The 21,336-nt window shown below is 36.7% G+C and overlaps 2 protein-coding genes across 11 annotated transcripts in view; one reads left to right on the plus strand and one right to left on the minus strand.

Moving 5' to 3' along the window:
• LOC113051793 (protein kinase C and casein kinase II substrate protein 3-like) overlaps positions 1-6,940 on the minus strand; it is a 31,555-nt gene extending 24,615 nt beyond the window's left edge. Inside the window, exons 1-2 of one of the 2 annotated variants that reach the window (XM_026215869.1) lie at positions 6,555-6,940; positions 1,805-1,870 (exon numbers count right to left, since the gene is read on the minus strand). The gene's annotated coding sequence lies outside the window, so the exon portion shown is untranslated. The remainder of the gene's footprint in view (positions 1-1,804; positions 1,871-6,554) is intronic. The other variant, XM_026215870.1, reaches the window with a different exon arrangement.
• A 2,051-nt stretch (positions 6,941-8,991) lies between these two features.
• LOC113051798 (casein kinase I) overlaps positions 8,992-21,336 on the plus strand; it is a 45,396-nt gene continuing 33,051 nt past the window's right edge. For 6 of the 9 annotated variants that reach the window (XM_026215885.1, XM_026215890.1, XM_026215887.1 and 3 more), the window contains exons 1-4: positions 8,992-9,191; positions 11,714-12,015; positions 13,132-13,172; positions 13,750-13,819. In XM_026215885.1, coding sequence (XP_026071670.1) covers positions 11,835-12,015; positions 13,132-13,172; positions 13,750-13,819 — 292 coding nt within the window. In that variant the 5' untranslated portion in view covers positions 8,992-9,191; positions 11,714-11,834. The remainder of the gene's footprint in view (positions 9,192-11,713; positions 12,016-13,131; positions 13,173-13,749; positions 13,820-21,336) is intronic. The other 3 variants (XM_026215888.1, XM_026215892.1, XM_026215886.1) reach the window with 2 other exon arrangements.

Here is a 21,336-nt window from a genome sequence, read left to right on the forward strand (position 1 = left end):
AACGTCCAAAAAAGTGAACATGTTATTGTGGACTGCTCTTCACTCCTCTAATTCCCAAATCAGAGCTTCGATGTTACATAGATATTTCTTCCTGGTGTTTTGCTTATTTGAAGTAATCTGGCAACCATGCATGCAAACGCTCGCTCCTTATTGTGGAAGCGCCGCCGCAGATTATCTGTGTTCAGTCTTGAGATCTCGACTGTATTGTTTGCGATTGTGGTCGCTGTATAAATGCAAAAGCTATAAAATGTAAAATATAAAATATATATATATAATAAATAAAAACTTATCCCAATTTATTTCCCCCAGTATTTTTTATTATTATTTAAATTCAAACACATCAAGATATATATTGAATATCGTACAAAAATTTACAATAGAGATTTATTTTTTTTCATATATAACCCAGCCATTCCTGGCATTAATTGTGAACCCTGTGTTATGAGCAGTGTGAAATGTGAAAAAAAAGAAATCCCAGGATCACCTTGGGTTTAAAATGACCAAGGGTTAAAAAAATCCTAATTTCTGTGAGTTGGTGGCACAAAAGCTTCAAGAGATATGAAATATTGGAAAAACTACTTTTACGTTTATGTTTGTTTGTTTTGCTTGACAGTATCCTTCCCCACTTACTTTCATTGTGTGGAAAAAGAGCAACATGAACAACACTGCAAAACATCTCCATTTTACATGGAAAAAAGACAATAAAACAGATCTGAAACAAATGACAGGTAAAAGTGTTCTTTTTGGGGGTAAATACACCTAGGCGACATTGCAAACAAATTTGGCTGCATGTGCCAACATCCTTTAACAAAAGATGGGTAGTGCATGGCAGCACATTTGAAACGGATTAGGGGGCATTTACTCTGGTTGTTAGATTTGTGGCTATAAAAATACAACTTGCGGCATTTGGCTTTTGTTTGTATGACACACACACACACACACACACACACACAGGTCTTTCTGATACACACACCTTTGAAAACAGCATAAATGCACGTATACAAGGAGAAAACTTTTGACTTGTGGGCCAAGTCAGCAAAGAAATTACGAATACTGGATAACCTGCCACCACACGGACCCATGAAAACAATGGCTTCCGTCTGAGCAGAATGAGGCCATGGGAAGGAGGGGTTGAAGCTCTCATAAGCCTTGCTGGAAACTCACAGTCATTAATCTGATTAATGTACACAAGACTGCAGAGCGTCTACAATATTTCAACTCCAAAAATGCCCGTTAATCCAGGCATACTTTTTCCAACAAGGGCATTCTTTCCAACAGGATCTGACTTCTTTGCAACTGGCAAACAACATTGTTAGGGGAAATTAATGCCAGACAGACAATACAAACAGCAAGGCCAGATTATTCTCAAGAGAGAAATCATGCAATCCAAATGATCGCAAATTGTAAAGAGATTAGTGACCTATTTATAGGTCATGCAGATTAAAATCGCACAATATTTGGCCATTTTGAGATTAGCGCACTGGAATATACTGGAACACTGCCCACTCTGGTCAATGAGGTGAGATTTCACTATTGAGGAAGTATATAAAGATTGTTGTTAGTATATAATTTTTTTTTTTTTTTTTTTTTTTTTCGCAAAAATCTTTTCATTTCCTTTCTGCAAAGTTTTCCTTATTCTGCATTAAATTAGCCAGACATCTAGGCATAAACATTAGCTATTGAGAAACCCCTACTGGTTGACCACTAAACGAGAGATGCAAAAAAAATCCAACATTGCATATATATATAACCAGAGTAATATTTGCAAAACCAGAAAGAAAGAAGCTTAAAATTAGGAACTTACCACAAGCAAAGGAGAATGTTAGAAATTAGAGATGCTTTGTCCAGGAAAACGGCCTCTTTGGTGGCCCTGTGAGAGCAAGATGAAGTTAGGTTTTTGTCAGGTTTTAGTAAGCCAGAGAAGATGCACTAAGCAGCAGAAAGAGTCTCCAGGTACTCTTACAATGGCAGTACGGTAAAGAAAGCAGAAGGTTAATATAAACCCAGGCACTCAAAGGTGGCACATTCTGAGATGGAGAGTGAAATGCCACACATAGAAGACCTGAAGAGGCAATCATGAGGACACTGGAAAACACCTTGACTATGTGCTACTGGCCCCAAACCTGACCTAGCACAAGTCAACACCTCGCACAAGGAATGTCCCAGGTTCAATAGAAGTTAAGCTCTATGGTCAACACATGTGGTATGATTACAACAGAAAATATTTCATCTAAAAAAAAATAGTAATGCACTTACAATAAACAAGTTAAACAACACGTCAATACCAAAAACAGACTGTTTATGCATCTACAATAGCAATCCCACCACTATACAGGTCAAGTTCGGAGGAGGTCAAACTTCACAGCTTACATAACACATATTTTTGCACTGAAGGATCAATACAACTGCTTCACCAATAATACTGAAAGCTAATTAAATATTTTTGATGATGAACATCAGCGTCACAAATGCAATCCATTAAACATTCTATTTAGACACTGGGAAAAAAAAAGAACATTTAGAAACACTGATGTTCAGATTGTCAACGTTTACATTGAAACAATAAGTTGACTAATTTCTTGTGATTGTAAAGCTGAATTTTCAGCAACCATTACTCCAGTCTTCAGTTTCACATGCTGCTTCAGAAATCATTCTAACATGCTGATTTGGTGCTATATTATTGGTACAAAAATGCCTAATAATGGTTCTTATTGTCATTGTTGAAAACAGTTTTTGCTGCTTAAAGGTGCTGAATGTAAGTTTTTGACTCTACTAAAGACGAAAAATACCATAACATGTTCGCAGCTATTTAAGAAACATGTTAAGGTAACATTGTTTATCTGAAAAACAATACACTGAGTTATTCTCCTTTGAAAATTGGCGTTCCGGGTCAGATTGTCGGTCTTTCCTTTGGTTTGTGAAACCCGCCCACTACCAGTTCACCCAATTGTATTTCAGCACCCCGGGTGGCCAGTTGGCGGAAAACACAGCATATTTAATTAAATTCATCGTCAAGTGGTGTCGTAAATCTGGCAACCTGATTGTACATCAAGTCTGAGGAGGAGAAGCCGTGTGGAAAAAACCCTTTCCGATATTTTGAATTTGGTCTGCAATACCTAGTTCTACCAATCGGTCTCAATCCTACATACAGCACCTTTAATTTTTTTTTTATTATTATTATTATTTTAATCACACTTACACCAAACTTTTGAATGGTATTTCCCATTAAATAATTAAAGCTGCAGTAGGTAACTTTTGTAAATATATATTTTTTTACATATTTGTTAAACCTGTCATTATGTCCTGACAGTAGAATATGAGACAGATAATCTGTGAAAAAAATCAAGCTCCTCTGGCTCCTCCCAGTGGTCCTATTGCCATTTGCAGTTATGGACCGCTCCCGGTAAGAAATCAACCAATCAGAGCTGCGGTCCGTAACTTTGTTTGTGTTCAAATTGTAGAAAAATGTATATAATAAGCGAGTACACCATGAATCCATTTTCCAAACCTTGTTTTTAGCTTGTCCTGAATCACTAGGGTGCACCTATAATAAGTGTTTATATTCAGACTATTTTAGATTGCTTCGGGGGTACAGCAGCGGAGTAACCCAGTACCTTTGTGATTCTTCATAGACATAAACAGAGGGAAGTAGTTCCGGCTACGATGTTCTTCCGCAAGACGCAAGCAGTTCTGTTTATTAACCGCTAGAGCGTCAAAAGTTCCCCACCGCAGCTTTAAGCAACATAGCGGTTTTAAAAAAACTCATAATAATATGAAAAGGTTTTTGAGCATCAGTCAGCATATTAGAATGATTTCAAAAGGTTTATGTGATGCTGAAGAGTAGTATATTTAACTCCACTAATTATGACTGTGAGCATCTGTAGATACATGTTCCCTTTCCAAACAACAAGGCCGGTATGGAATGTGACATCACTTATGACATACAGCACATTCCTGTGTGCTTTCAGGTTCAGGCACGCTGCTCTAATTAGACCCAGAGCACATGACTGTTCACCACATCAGGCCATCCCCTGCCTCTAAACACTCCTACACAACTAAACAAGGCTCCACTTGCCCCAGACACCTTCTTTAGTTCTAGTATATTCTCACTATTCTTCAAAATGTCGCATGAAGTGATTTGACTACAAAACAGAGGATTCTGAAGCACTAGCAAACATGAAAAGGCCCACTGTTCCAGCTCATGGCACACATCCAGGGCAGCAGGACTGAACTTACAGAAGCACTGGATTATTTTACAGGGAACCATGGCCTAATTTCATAAATGGATGACTGACAATAACAGACCGACGGAAGTCAATGCTGTGCCTTAAGCTCATTTCAGAAATTCTGTGAGAAGACTTAACGCTCGTGAAAAAGATCAACAGATGTGAGGAAAATGACTGTCTAATACAGAGGAAATCTCAACAGCGGAGGAGCCGACGGGCCATAGAATGTCCATATTGATAATATTTGGGACATTTCACACCATATTCACACCAAAAAATCATTTAAAGTTAACATTTATGAAAAAATGTTTTATTTATTGGCAATGCAAAATTGGGAAATATGACCTAGCAGATTGTAACGTCCAGAATTACCAAATTTGTAATTTAGAAACTACCAATTTTTAACAATTTTCAAAAGTAACAAGTATAGTTTTGCCTCAATTATTAATTCATAAATATCAAATTATGGAGGAGTAGCACCACATGACAAAAGTTATTTTACTGACATAGTTTAGAGTCCTTTATTATTTTTATTTATATATATATATATTATTCGTGTGTGTGTGTGTGTGTGTGTGTGTATGTGTGTAAAATTGTAATTGCATAACATTACTTTAAAAGCATAATGAAAATTTTCAGTAGGATCAGCCACATTTGTTCATTTTGCACTTAAAACCCTGCATTTTCCTTCTTTCCCACATCTTCCCAGATAGACTGATCTTTCAAAGAGTCCTGAATTGGGCACCTCAATATAGCCCTGCTCTCAAAGGCTCGGTGCACTCTGGGTCCTTGTGTAGGCATGAAGAAAACAAAAGCAGTTTTGTTCTCCACCCAGCGTCCTCCAGCACCACGCACAGCAACAGAGATAGTTTCCTACGTTTGCCCCAGTGAGTTTAGTCTAAGATCAGTGAGCATCCATGAAAGGTCTCCATTATTGAATACAGCAATAATATACAGCACAAAAATACCTAGGCAGAAGACTTCAAGGGAACACAACAAAGCAAGCTGAAACGGATCACCTGAGCTCTCACGGATCAGCAATTTAACTCTTTTCATTTAAAAGTGCAGAACCCTAATTACTAATGAGCATGAAGCCCTTGATTTAACTTTTACTGCACTTTGACATTTTGCATCTAAAGCAACTTAAGAGATTTTAGAGTTATACAATGATCATGCTTCACTGAACCAACAGTATTTGCTCTAGCAGTCCAATCATTAGGCCCTCCACCACCCTTCATCTGAGATACAATATGATACATTTTGCTGCAAAAGGAGATCTACCTGAATGTTAAATTGCAAAAACACTGTATTTGATGCAAGTAGAAAAACAGGGTTACAACATAAAAAAAGTTTTATGTAAATAAAAGGTTATATATTCAGAATTTAAATCGCATTTGGGTGTGTCTTCAACTTTGGAAAAGTCCCATGTGGTGATTTTTGCTAAAACTAACAGATTTCTACTTTTTTAAAATATTTTTCTTAGATGAAGGTCACATGGGAACTGTTTACCATGTCTTCATTAAGTTAGCAACTTTTCAATGTAGAATTTAACCTTGCTCCAGACCCATATGTCAACATACTAATTTCAAAACTAATAATTTAAACATTTAGTGAAACAAATAATTTAAAAATTTATGAAAATTATTTGTACCAACTGAATTTTTCCCCATAATTTCCAAAACAATAACACTGTTGTCCTGGTAATGTACTACTAGTGCAAATATTAATACTGAAAAATGAGACTAATAATGGTACTTTAGTACTAATATACTAATAGTGTACTTTTATATCAAGATGCATTGACTGTGAAGAGCATGCTCGAGATTAAATGTGACGTAATAAGTTTTTTTCTTTCTTTTTTTTTTTAAGTGAAAATGTGAAAATATGATTTAACTGCATAAAATTATAGCCAAAAAAAGATCACATTATATTACATTATATTAAAATGTAGTGGAAATGAAACAGTGGGGAAAATCACTTTTACTAAATAAATAAATAAATAATCTGTGTATGTCCACGGTTGTGGGACAAACGTACATTTTACTAGTTTATTAAGCAGAAATCAACAGGCCCAAGGCATACAGGTAATCCCAGCAGTTTACAGACATTAACATCTTTCTTCAAACAGCAAAAGAGTGAGGCCTCGTCAAATTTCAAGGGATTTGTATGACCGTAGTGTCAAAAAAATGTTGTTTATTCCCTTTATCGTGTTTTGGCTCTAAATTCTACAAAACTCTGGACAAATTAATATTTTCACACACGTTACTTGAGGCAATACTGTGTCCACTTAATCACGACGAACTTATTCTAATATTGAAATCTACTTACTCGTTGTTTTGCTCTTATTCAGGCGAAAACAGTCGTGCACTCGTTGTCCCTCGTCGTCAAACTCTCTCAGAGTCTCCCAGTGCGATGTGAAGAGGTTTATCTCCAGTGCATTTACACGCAGACCGCGTTCAGAGCGAGAAAAGCGCCATGTGAAGAAGTTTACACCGCTCAGACACCTTCCCTTTCTGCCATAGCTAACAAACGCGAAATAATATCTCCCATAAACATTTACCAGGAGGCAGGAGCATGGAGGAACATTTTCAACAGGTTGTTTTTAGAAAACTGGCCCATCATCAACAGTAACTCAGAGCGATTCTTCCAGAAACAGCAGCAGGCCTGTATGAGAGGAGTCTTCTCGGATGAAATCAGATGCTGGGGCTCCGCATTATTCCCATTGATCCAATTACACGAGTTAACCCTTTCAGCTTCAGACAGCTAACTATTGAAACCCTTGTAGTTCTAGGGGTTTTATGTATTGGCATTTTCTAACCTGAGTGAATACTGCTCTCTTTACAATGACGTATAGTATACTAAGATACTATAAACTAAATTCTATACTTGTAATGGAGATATTATCTGTTATAGATCAGTTGGGGATTATAGGCACAGTAATAATAAGAGCAACAGCGCCACCTGTAGGATGATATTCTCTCTTGTCAATGCTATTTCTCAGAACCATCTTCTTCAGCGCTACATTTTTGATTGAAGCTCAAACTAATGCAAACAAAGATGTAAAGAGACAAACTATAAAAAAGTTTTGCCCTGTACAGTCATCACACTACATGGGCGTAAATTGTCACAAAAGCACCTGCGATTAAACAGCTTACTATTTATCAGATTAATTTAAATATGAAATCTAGTGTAAAACTCAGGAAAGAAAAAAAATTAAAAGGTACAATTAATGTCATACAAAACCATTGTTTATTAATACTTAAACGTGATATACAAATGACGCAAATGAGACACGTGCTACTGTAATAATAAATATTCTTATAATACTAATAATACTAATAATACTGTTTTATAAATGACAATACACTTGATAGCTTATTAAAATTAATAGGCTATTTCATAAATCCCTTATAGCAACAAATGTAAAATATACCCGCCAAACATATTACATACATTAAATACATTTCAAATTTTGAAATAAGTTATGTTTTAAGCATGTTATCAAACAAGTGTGTTCTTTAGGACCGCGTCATTTCCTAACATTTCAAACAAATCCACCAGGAGGCGCTGAAGTACACGCATTACAGCTCGCTGAGCGGCCTGTCATCAATAAAAGTCTTGTGCTTCTTCATTTATTTTCTCAAGTTATTTATAGCAGTTGAGCGCAAATAAAGAAGTGCAGCTGGAAACGAAAAAAAAATTTATATGAGATTAATTAGAAGTCGAAGTTTTTTAATGAATCATCCTAGCATTGTTTATCACAGTGGCACTCCAAGAACTAAAGTATTTTGTTTTTAAGTTCATATAAATGCTTAAATGTTAATTAAGTTAGATGTAAATTAAGTTAATTGGGTTATGTGTTTATTTTTATTATTTTTTTTTTCATTTAAATTAACAAACAAACAAACAAACTGGGAATCTTCTTGCATTTAGTAAGAAATTAATACTTTCCCCATGTGCCCGAAAAAGCCTATCTGCATCTACGAGTTTTTTTTTTTGTAATATCCCTTTATCCAAATGACAGGTCCTAAATAAAACATATATTTGCCAGAAAACAAAAGAGCAAATATGAGCAATTTAGCAACAGTTTTAATGGATTATGTGTTGTTTTGTCACCAGTGTTGGGAAAATTAATTTTAAAGGTAATTCTGCAAAAAAAAAAAAAAAAAAAAATGCAAACTGCATGTTCACACCAAAAAGTGGAATGACGCCTCAGTCTGAAGGAAGTGCCTCTGCCCTAGTACTTTGGTTTAACAAAGTAACTTGTGTTACTTATTTGAAAAAGTAACTAAGATATTTTCTTGTAAAATTTAAAGCAATGCGTTATTTAGTTATTTGTAATAAAAAAAGTAATCTGATCGCGTTATTTGCCTTACTTGTGAGGCGAACACTGCCTGTCACATTGGTTTGTCTCACTTGTTATCATTTTATCCCCCCGTTTGAGATTTTTTTAGAAATTGTTCATAATTGATTTTATAAAAATGTTCAGTCCTGTTAAGCATCCAGTTCATTTTTCTCGTCCCTGTGTAAATAATCGAGCTATATTTAATGAAGCTTAAATACTTGAGCTTGAACAGAGCATATTTCTGACAAAATATGGTCTTGTTTGATTTTTTATAAAAACGACAACACGGGCATATCGTTGTTTACGAATGACAAAATTCATAATCGTACAGCGAAGCGGGAATATAATTTTTTTATTTATTTTTTTATTTGCGTAGCGGAATCACCCCAGTGATCACATGGACTTTTGTTTTGAAATCTCCTCAGAGTCCGAGAGCGGAAGTCATTGGCTTCAGCGAAAGGTTCACGTTACTTGCAGGAACACTGAAGAAAGGAGGAAAAGCGGGTAATTTAGCGGATATCAACACCGATTTTATTCAGAGAGGTGTCATATAATCTGCTGACGCTGGTATCACAGTATTCATCTCCCCTCTGAAGCTTCAGACGAAGTTCGTCGTGGAAGTGAGTGTAATAAATAAAGCTGCTATAGCTAACGAGCTAAAGGTGTTTGTCAAGATGTTAGCTCCATTAGTTAATTTCAGTTAGCTGGCTTGTAATCCTGCCTGTAATAAACGGTAATCTTGATTGATCGATTGAAGCTGTGATCTGTATTCACTGTTTGAACAATAACTGCGCATCACGACTCGCCTGTGGCTCACATTATCGACAGAAATGAATAACTGTTTAGATGTGATATTATGCATCGATATCTGACCAGCTCGATTGATCAAGAAAACAGTTCAATATATTGGTGCTCTAGACAGCTCGCAGTTGATTTGTGAAATATCGTGTTCCTCTTCCTGTGAAGAGCTGAAAACACTGAACGTTGATGTTTGTGGCCCGCAGCAGGAGGAAAGCTCATTAAATGTCGTGAGAAGGCTTTTATTTGTTTTTATACTGTGTATTTTCATTTTGGGTTATTTTCTTGTATTAAATATACGGATACAGGTGTTTTTATTTATTTGTATTTATATTTATTTTTTGAAGGCTTTTGTCTTCACTTATCCATTACACACTCAACAGAGGTCTGAGACTCTTTGGTGGACGATACGAGCTTAAAGGGCCAGTTCACCTAAAAATGTAAATTTGTATTATATGGCAGCCTTACAATTGAGATTAATTTTCATGTAACCGTTTTGTATGTACAGTTGTGGTTGTCACTCTCTAACAGAAGCATCTGACACCTTTTTGTTTCTGACTAAAGAAATAAAGAAACATTTGGATCAACCTGAGACTGAAATTGAGGAAATTTATGACAGAATTTCCATTTTTGGTAATTCATTAAACATTGATTTGAAGGCCTCAAGGAATGTTAAATGTTTGTGCTAATACAATTCTAATTCTTCAGTATTATCAGATTACATTTATAATTTCCTAAATATGTCGTTTAGTTTGTAACAGGTGGTGTTTGTAGTTTGACTACAGTTGTATGCAGATTTTCAGTATTTAGGAAATCAGTCCTTATGGATAGTTTATGTTAGCAAGTGAATGGCTGAAAAAAGGCGTGTAGATATAATAATCACTCAAATTCTGTGACAATAAGAAAGTTCAAACCGCAGTTATAATGTTAATGAAACCGATGAAGAGCATGGCTGTTGTCACTTTAAGGTTTTTTTTTTTCCCTAGCCGTTGAACAATAAAACATTGACCAATAAAACATTGACCGGCAATCATAATTTCACATGACTATAAAAGGCCTGCTCACATCAAAAATGATAACTGTAACAAGGTCTATATTAGCATTCACATGAAAGAATGTTATCTGTTTATTATAAGCGTGTGCTCCAGTTATGTTGTCTGTTGTTTTAAATGCTTGAGCAGTTAAGTGGATCCTGATTCTGAAAATATATTTGTAGTGTGCTAATTAAGTCTATTTTTGTGTGTGTGTATTTAGATTCACTCATTTTGACCGGAGCCATTGATTTTGAATGTCGATATTGAAGGTTTTCCCCAAAGCACAGTGTGTGCTGTCTTACTCGGGGGTTCAGGGAAGCATTTCCTCACTGCTCGTCACAATAGGAATCCCTCCCCAATGCCCGCCTTCCTCCTGAGCTAATCTCTTTTCAAAAGGTTAATGATTTGAGGTTGGACATCTAATGGTTAAAGCATATTGCATTAGTGCTGCATCGCCGATAATCACAAGGAATGATGGGCATTAGAAATACGTCAAAATGTATGCATTTGTGTGCTTATTTGTGTAATTTCAACCACTTATTGTTTAGCATGGCTGTGATGCGGTTGACATGAGGAACAATAGGCCAGTGTGTGATATAGGTCAATTAGAAGTCTTTTCTGTAGGCTTTATTCATTCTTCTAATCGTGGAACCTTCTCTGTAGGTCTTGCAGGTTTGTTGTTATGTTTTGTGTTGGGGTTTGATTGTGCCTGATTGCTTGTGACAGCGAAAATTTGATGTCACACCCTTATTAGTCTCTTCTGATTTTTTTGCTTTTTAAGTTTGTAAGTGACCCATATCCGTCATCTGTGAACAGACCTGCATGTGCACATTTATAAAAACAACAACAGCATCATGTGCTCTGCCTGCATGCACACAAAAAGCACTATGTTTGCAGGACAGTCCCTCATGCATTGCAAATTCAAAACCTAATATTGATGCACCTGCAATATTCATTTTATGTTGTTTAAAAATGGAAAGCCAAAATATGAAAACAAAATTGCTATACTAAGAAAAGGTTAGATACTGGCACCTATATTTAGCATCATACATTTACTCACACATTCTCACACCAAATGTGATTTTGGCTAATTGTGTAATTAGAAAGGAAATTGGCAGATTTGTATCTGTAGCTAACCAATTATTCCACCCTTGGATTAAGCCTGTTTCTGACAAAATACCCACTGATGAAATGTGATTTCTTTAGCTGAGGCACTATAGGTGTTTCAGAGGTGAATAGAGGTGCAGGAAACATTGATGTATAATAATGGTGCTTAAAACATACTCTGATTGAATGTTTTCTTCCCTCAGTGTGCTGGCAGCAGTGACTGGCTCAGCGGCAGCGGTGCCAACAGCAGTCGTCCCATGAGTTTTCTTTTGGCCTGAGCTGTGTGCTTTGGGCTCCGGCCTGGTTCGTCTGGATCTCACAGTCATGGATCACCCCAGAGAGAAGGAGGGCGAGAGGCCGGTGAGGAGCAGTAAAGTGGCCCAGGGACGCAGCGGGCACTCACGGCCCTCCAGCTCCTCCTCGTCCTCTGGGGTCCTTATGGTTGGACCGAACTTCAGAGTTGGCAAGAAGATCGGCTGTGGCAACTTTGGAGAGCTGAAGCTCGGTAAGAGAAGCCAGTAGTGTCTTAATTTTTCACAAAAGTCTCCATGGAGCAACTAGGGGTGAAGTTCTTGGCTCAAAGGTGCCAAGCAGAAGTGAATCTCAGGATCTCTAGAGTTCCCGGGTCACTATCATTTGTCAGTCCATTGGGCAATGTTCCTCAAAGGAGAAGTGGGTGATTTGTGCACTGCTAGTGGCAACGAATTGTATGGAAAAAACATTTTCAAAGAGGTTTTCTTAGAACACGCCTCTGTGATCTTTTAGTTGAACAAACTGATTAATTGAGGAACTGAGGATAAAAGTGCACACTTAACCTTTTAAGGAAGACTCAAGCTTGGTCTGCATGACATGTTGTGTACATGGCAGCGCTGGCCAATTCTCTCTCTCTCTCTATATATATTATATATAATAAATACTAGATCATTTTAATCTTTTCTACCCATCTTTTCTTCTGTAATATTTAAACCTGAGATATTTTTACCTGCAAACAATATTTTTGTAGTATATCAGTCTATCAGCCATCATAATTTTTATCTAATGATTGACCAGTTGGTTTTAGACGGCCATTATGTAATCAAGGATGCTGAAAATTATGACCTCACTTGAAATTCACTTATAAAAATGACAAGAAAATTGGAAGATTTTGACACAAAAGGGAACAACCACTTCTTTTAATAAAGCAATCGGCCTAAGACAGCGCTGATACAATAATCACATTACTGTTTTAGTGAGGGTTGAGTGTTGCTCATGACACATTCGTGGCAAAATCTGCATTAATCGAATTGATTTGATCGAATTAGATTCGGCTTCTGAAGTGGCATTAGGCTCTTTACACAGACTGTGTCATGCTGCTCAGAAATGCATTTACTTTGTAGTTACAACTGCATATGTCAACTCTAGGGGCTGAGCAGGCATAATATAGTCTAGCTTTTATGTGGCATTGTGTCTTAACACTGACTTTTGAGCAGGCACAGAGCAGCATTAAGTCTGCTACGTATAGATGATTTTCAATAACTGAAAATATAAGTATTGGCCAAAATGTCTGTATCACTGCATTCATGTTTAATCAGTCTTCATTTCAGTGGCAGTTGGTCACCCTTTTTCTGTTTTGCTTTTTTAGGAAAGAATCTCTATACAAATGAGTATGTTGCAATAAAGTTGGTAAGTACATTATTCATTATATTCTACCAAGTGATAACCACAACAGAAGTTGATGTTCTGCTAACGTTTAGCTAGTTGTAACCATCTGAGCATGTCTGTAGTTCTGGAGTCGAACTGAGGTTTCAATTGATAAAGAAAGCAACTCCAACTGATGTGTTTTAGAGATTTTAGGAAACTGAATCTACAGGAATATTGGTTGCACTTAATTTTACAGTACATGTACTTATATTGTACTTATAGTGTACTTACAGTGTATTTATCCAAGAAAGTTCTGGTAATACAAGGTAACTAACTACCTGGGGTAGGGTTAGGTTTAGGTATAGGTTCAGGGTTAGTACCTAGTTATTACGTAGTTATTGTAATTACTATAATAAGTACATCGTATGTACATGAGAAACAGGACTGTAAAATAAAGTGCTACCGGAATATTAAAAGTGATAACTTGAGGGTGTCTCTCAGACACGTGACAATAAATGTGTTTAGCTGGCTGGAATATTTGTATATTGTAAATCAACTTAATATGAACAAATAAAAGGGTTTTAATGGAATCTTTTTTTTTTTCCTGTCACTCCTAAAGGAACCTGTGAAATCGAGGGCCCCACAGCTACATTTGGAGTACCGGTTCTACAAAACATTAGGCAGTTCGGGTAAGAATATAATCAGCACCAGCGCTGCTGTACCCTGCACTTATCTCCTTTGTTTACTGGGATAATATTCATTTCATGTGTCTTCATGTGCTGTTTCATATTTTTGCATTCAGTCAGTCTTTGCTCATTTTATCTTATCTGCTTTTAGTCCTTAATCTTTATATCCAGGTGCATGACTTTGTTTATACTGCGCCTGACATGGATTTACCATTATTTTTCTTGCTTTGAAGCCTGCGGTTCCTGAGCAGGTTTTGTGAGGATGTTTCCTTTGTATTGGATTGAGGATTTTTTCCCCTCTGGAGTATCTGAGTCATAGCTACAGTTTTGATCTTACAGAACGGTTCTACTACTGCGCCTAGGCATGTTTATATACATATATATAAAGCAGAAATGAAAATCTACTCCCTTCAAAATTCATGATTTGCCTCACCTAGCAGTGGTTGATGAATAGAGAAAACTTGTCAGTAATGATCAGATCATGTTAAAATATTTTTAGTCCCTCTGAGTGGTTTTTCATTGCATATTTGTCTCAGTGAAATACTACCTCACAAAAATGTAAAACTTATTGTGATGTTGTTCTTTATAATTTTCATACCTTTTATAGGCTATTTGTACTTTATTGTTTTGATTCCCATTTCCCCCCGACAATTTTTCAAGTACGTGTGCGTCACAAATGGATAAGATATAATGTGATCCAACATTAGTTGGGTTTCCCTCCATGTCTTTTCATGCAAATTTTGAAATGTTGCATGGAAAAAATGCTAGATGGAAACATCAAGATGGCAGTACATTTTACTATTATGGAAACAAATTTACTAAATAAATCGTAAGTAATTTGAGAATAATTATTTGATTGAAAACATTTTTTTTGCATAGCATCTCAAATGTTACTAATTTGTGTTTTCCATAGTGTAGCATAAGCTAAGTAATTTATTTTCATTAAAAAAAAAAACCCAGTAGATCAAATTTCCATCTCTGTTGCATTTTCCTCAAATTCCCCATAATCCTGTTATGTTGAGTAGGTGGAATGGAAACGCTAAAACAAAAATTATAATGGGGGGGGGGGGGCAGTACAGTGTGTTTGTGCAAGTACTTGTCCAATGTGGAGTTTAATAACTTCATAATCTAAATCAGCATGGACTAATGATCCTCTTTGCATCTGTATGTAAATATATGCCATTTCAACCTCAAAGCTGGGCTGTGTCCTGGGACCTCTCTTTTTTTTTGGTTCCACTCTCTATCTTTTAGCTTTTTTTTGTCAGGACACCATATTTAGGCAAGACATAAATTTGTTTGCTCATGCAGTGGCTGCTGGGTTTGATCACCCCACACTGTACTTTGATTCAGGAAGTGGCGGCTCGCCATCAAAGAGCAGCGCGATTACCGTGTTTGCCCTGGTTATACAACGCAGATGCTCAGTTCAATGTCTGGTGAATGACGGGGCAGGGGGTGTGGCCTGAGACTCTCTATTCCTGAGATTCACACACAGTCATTCCTCAGTCAGTATCTTTAGACTGAGTGTATTAGCATAAGAAATTTCAGCAGCAGCTGCGTCAGCAAAGCGGTTCCTTGTCATGTATAGCCAATTTTGTGTGTGTTTGAATTCAATAGAAAGCTAGCTAGATAGAAACTCTATTATCATTTCAGGAAGAATTCAGATTAGAAGGAATAGATCTGGGTGTCAGTTATTTTACAGGGTTCATGCTAACAAGGACATTTTGATGTCTTTTTTTTTAAAGCACTCATTTTGGGCAATGGTGCATATTGTTGAATGAAATGAAAATTTCAGTGAACATAATTTTGTTAGTAAAAGCTAATCACTGATTTAATATTATTCTAATGCTGCAAGGCTGAACTGAATTTTGACATTGTGACACGTTTTTATCTGCTGTTTTTCTATATAGGAATGTAATGATGCAGTGAATTGATACCGATTGGCAGTGTGTGCAGTTTTTAACCAGGGCAAATGCTTCTCTGCTTCTCACAGTCAACCAAACTGAGAAAAGCCTCATTTAACAGTCATTACAACTGATTACATTAGTGTATGTGAACTGAACTATTACTCTCATTACTGTGAAGTCTGTGTCCTGAATCAATGCATAAATTAAATGTTAAACTAGTGTCATTAATTCACCTAATGTAGGTGTTCTTAAAGATGCTTAAAAAAAAAAATGCGGACAGTGAAATGGGGCGGGGGGGGGCACAAGATGCTGCAAAAGACATGACATGATAGTGCATCGGTCAAACACCTCTTTATAGCCTTTGTTTGCATAGAAAGCAAACCAGTTTTTTTTTACAAACCAGTAATAGTAGTTTGCCGTTTCACTGTTACTGTTTTACAGATAAATGCAGCCTTGGTAAGCATAAAAAAAATGGAAATAAAAAATATTAACAATCCCAAACATTTGTGCATACCGTATACAGTATGTCAATTTAAAAATGAGATGTTTTTATATTAAATATTGAAAACTTTTAATATTATTATTATTATAGATAAAAAAGATAAAAAATCATACTGATTTGGGAGTGACAATAGATTTTTCATTTTCAACAATCAACAGATATTCATAAAGTTTGGCATTTTTATGTCACCAATACAAAAATAAATAAACACACGCATTGTATAGAAAACATTTGCCCTGATGTCAAGCAACCGGATGTGTTTGTAATGATATATGTAGTTCAGGGGTGTGTTAGACCAGAGGAGACAGGAAAAGGGTGGCAGCAGCAGCATCTGATCAATAATTCAGCACACTGCACAGCTAGCATCTATACAAGCGTCTCAGTAAAGCTGTGTGTAAGCCTACATGTCTGCTGCTCTGCTGGTTTAAGGATGTCTGTGGAAATGCTTCGAGTGTTTCTGTGTAGAATTCTTCTTCCTGTGCCGTATCTGGGACGGTATGTGGGCTGTGCGTCTCTGTACATGTCCCACAGCAGGGTTTGTGTCTCAGTGATGAATCAGCACTTCAAGCATTTCCAGGATGTCCACTTAGCTCTGTTATCGTATGACATCTGAAAAGCAGTCCGCTGATTAAACTGCCTGGCACTTGAGCTTGTGTAACTCTACACCGGTGCCCTGCTCAGCTCCTTGGGCATCACAATGGAGTAATACCAAATCAGACAGGACCCACATGAACTCTGAAGCCCTGACCCTTCACGGGGGCTGCTGGGATACAATATGCAGAATCCTTTTCTTAGAGCTAGCTTTTATAGCAAATTGTGAACTGTGTGACTATACCTTAATTCTAATGTTATTAAAAGGGAATATAATAGGAGTATATTACTTTTTGTACTTTTCTTGGCGGGGAAAAAAAACTTCAAATAAAAAAAAAAAATATACACAACAATTCAGTCAGTGTACTGTTTAAGTAAATTAATTACTCTGTGATATTGGTTTATTTCGACACTTAAGCTGACTTAAGTGACAACTTAAGTGATTTGTAGATTAATGCTTTTTGGAGACGCGAACTGTTTCAAGCAATTCAGTCCTATTTGGTGAACTGGTTCATTCGCTTCACTAAGGGTACTTTCACACTAGCACTCTTGGTGCGCTCGTGGGTTTCGATTGACATCAGAGTTCAGTTCGTTTGGATGACATGAACGCTGTCTTCCGAACTCGGGTGCGCACCCGTGAACCGTACCAAAGTCCGCTTAAAAAGGGTGGTCTGGGGTACGGTTCATGTGAACTCTGGTACAGTTGCTGCTGGTGTGAATGCAATCGTATCCAAATCGAGGAAGTGAACCACTATTATTGAAGTTTTATCTGATAAAAATGTGTGTTTGTGTGCTTCACTCACTTTCCTGACAAGCGTGACTGACACGCTGCAAATAGAAAGCTGTATGTCTCATTTCTGTTCACCTTCAGTGTTCTTCAGATCATTTGCAGTACATTCGTAAGACAGACATAAGTGTCGTTATGTAACTGAAGCTTTGTAAACAAAACTAACTGTTCAAAAATGTAAATATATAAAAGTGTAGAGAGCAATGTTATGTATTTGCCGCCTTCTCCTGCGCTGTCATTACCAAGCAATGGGTTAAACCACTGCGGGCATGATGACGCAAGCGAACCGTGGTTCAGAGCCAAATAACATAATATGAACGCAGTCCAGCGGGGGCAGGGGGAGAGGGAGCAATCGAACTCTGGTGCGGTCCAGGCAAGTGAACCAAGTGTGAAAGCACCCTAAGAAGAACCGGTTAAATCAAACGATTTGTTCGCGAGCCAGACATCACTAGTACAAAGGCAAGAGATATTGATACGTAGTCTATTAAATCTGTGCGTTAGTTTAATGAGCCTTGTCTTTGAACAGTTATAAACCTCAGTTACTGTGCGCTCTTGAAGAGAGTTTCATAGATTTGACTGTAGTAGAGACACGCAGTTTGAGCACTGAATGATGTCTACCGTCACTCCACTCTTCTTCATAGTGTCATCAAGCTTCGCCATTTAAAAATGCGGCCTCTAGCGGCGAAAACTTACATAATGTGCCTTTAATCTAAAATCAGGCTATTGTGTCTATTTCTTGGGGAGCATGTTTATTTGCCAGACCCCACAAAGAAAGGACAAAAGGAAGTCAGGCACTTGGTGGTCCGATGAAGGAGTTGCTATTGTGACTGTAGCATGAAATCCTGAGGATGTGCTTCCCCTTACGACCTCTACTGTGCAACCCGACCCCAGAGGTCTGCCCTCCCCCAGACATGACTTCAAGCTCTTACATGCTGTCTATCCCCTTACTTCTGCCCATCATGGCAGCTGGAGAGATTCTTCATATTCCAGGACTCTTGAAACTGGATGTAGCTGATTGCACCTTTGTAAGTCCCTAAAATGTAAAAATGATTCCCAATGTGTCAAGATTTTTCAACCATGGCATGAGGAGCACCGATCTTTTGACCTTCACCCTTTTAAAGAAAATGTGAATTAGGGCTACAATGACTAATTGCTAGGAATCAATAGTGAAAATAGATAAAGATTGTTGCATCATTAATAACTTTTGACGGTGTGAGCGTTGATGTTTTTCCCAACGTTCTATCCTGTGTAGACCTTTAAAAGAAGCATTTATTTGATTCAGTAACTTGTTAAATAGTAGGCTATTATTGTCAAAAGTAGGCTATTAGCACTTCTGTACAAAATTGATACTGAATTTTCTAAAATGTAACCATACCGGTCTTTCTTCAGCAGTGGTAGTACAAAGTACAGATTCGGTTCAGTACTTGCTGATAAGCAGGTGCTTTCAAATGCTTCCGTGCAAGTTAGTCAGAATCCACTCAGTTTTTACTTCACCCTTTTAAAGCAAAACTTAATTGAAAAATATTTGAAAGATACATGCCGTAAAATTAGGCCATATATTACTCACCCTCAAGATATCACGCTCACTGTTGTACACGGAAGCAGTTCCAGGCAGATGACGTATAAAGTTGGCTTTGTGAATAAACTTTTTAAAGACTTCTTTTTAAAACCAGTCAAAAGGGTAAATTTGATGAAACTACCGTATTTTCCGCACTATAAAGCGCACCGGATTATAAGGCGCACCTTCAATGAATGGCCTATTTTAGAACTGTTTTCGTATATAGGGCGCATCGGATTATAAGGCGCATAGAATAGAAGATACTGCAGTCAAACGTTTGACTGGGTTTGCGTTATGCATCCACTGATGAAGCTGTGCTAAAGGGAACGTCAACATTTTGAACAGAGCGCTTTGATCCATATATAAGGCACTCTGGATTATAAGGCGCACTATCGTTTTTTGAGGAAATTAAAGGCTTTAAGTGCGCCTTATAGTGCGGAAAATACGGTAAGCTTTCAATTGATGTATGATTTGTTAGGATATGACCATATTTGACCGAGATACAACTATTTAATGATCTATCTCTATATGCAGTCTTAGCCCAGATATTTTAAACTGTTTGTTCACATTCTTTGGTTACTTTCATGCATAAAAACTTATGCAACATTAATAGAAACACTGAAATAAACAAATAAATAAATCACCAACACAGCATTTCAAAATTGCTACTTTTTTAAAAAATATTACATAAAATTTTTATATATATATATATATATATATATATATATATATATATATATATATATATATATATATATATATATTATTTATTTATTTATTTTTTTTTTTATTTTTTTACATTTAGAGTTTTTTTTATTTAGTGCAATATTTTGTCATTGGAACATTTTGTTGTCATTTTCACTAGCAACTGCAATTGGATTTATGTTGTACTGTATACCTAAAGCTGCGTCTCCACCGCAGGAACTTTACCCAGGAACTAGGGACTTTGGTCTGGTACTCGGTGTGTTTCCACCACAGGAACTAAATAAAGTTCAGAGTAAAAAAAAATGCCCCTCAGAAAGTCCCTGCTGGTGAGGTAGTACTTTTTCAAAGTTCCGGAACTTCCGGGGGCTTGTGTGTTAAACGTGTATGTGCCGCTGGCTCTGATGTCTCTTTAGTGGTTAAACATAACATATAATTTGTTTTGGGTAAATCTAACAGTTAATCTTTGGTCTTTATTCAATTTATCTATATGTTAAAATGAAAATAAAAAGAGGCTATTATTATGTTTAAATGAAAAACGAAAGGTGTCAGTGGTATTTGATATCCTATTTCGTTTTATTGTAAATTTACAGTGAGGAAAATTGCAGTAGCCAAGGCAAGCTCACTGATGTTATCAAGTACGCTGCTGTTTTTAGAATTACTGGATTAACTAAGGATGCTAGTCCAAAATCAGCGTTCTTTGTATTAAGAAAGCGAGACTTGCATCACCAGACTATTTGCCTAATCTTCCCGGTACTTAAGACTGTGGTGGAAGCGCAGAAAGCAACAGGTCTGGGGGGGAAATAGTTCCTGGGGGAAAAAGTTCCTGGTACAATCATTCCGGGTAATTTAAGCTGCATATGTTCACTGTTATCCCACCGGTCACTATTGTGACCATCAACATGTTTACTCATTCTATGACCACACTCAACAAAACTAAATATATGCGTATATTAATGCTAGACTCCCTAAAGATCTTTGTCATATATTTATGTTAAGACACTTTACTATCCTTGGTGTAAACAGGAAATAAGCTGCTCTGGTCATGTGACAATTTGCACTAATCATGTAAAAGTGCACATATTTAATTGAGACCCTTTATTGTTTGCAGGAAGTACACTAAAATATCAGTGAGTAAGGTTTTTAGAGCTTTATAAATGAAAACCTTTTTTACGGTAACTATTGTGACCGGTGGGATTGAAATGGGTTAAGACTGGTTTTGTGGTCCATTGTCACATATATTACTTTAGGGCCCTAGACGTGATCCTTGTCTTTTATTTTCGCCGTAATTAAATTAAAAATATCTTGGGAAAAGTCCTCTAATTCCTGGAATATGATCACTTAAAAATAGTGGGAACCCTTAAAGTGCATTTGATTATGATTAATTTACTGTATTACTGTAGTTAAATATAAAATGTATTCAACCCTTTTGACCTGCAAGAAATTTTGCTGAGATGAACAAAAATATATGAGAAC

This window comes from Carassius auratus, chromosome 32 (assembly GCF_003368295.1).
Source record: "Carassius auratus strain Wakin chromosome 32, ASM336829v1, whole genome shotgun sequence".
NCBI classification, from domain to species: Eukaryota; Metazoa; Chordata; class Actinopteri; order Cypriniformes; family Cyprinidae; genus Carassius; species Carassius auratus.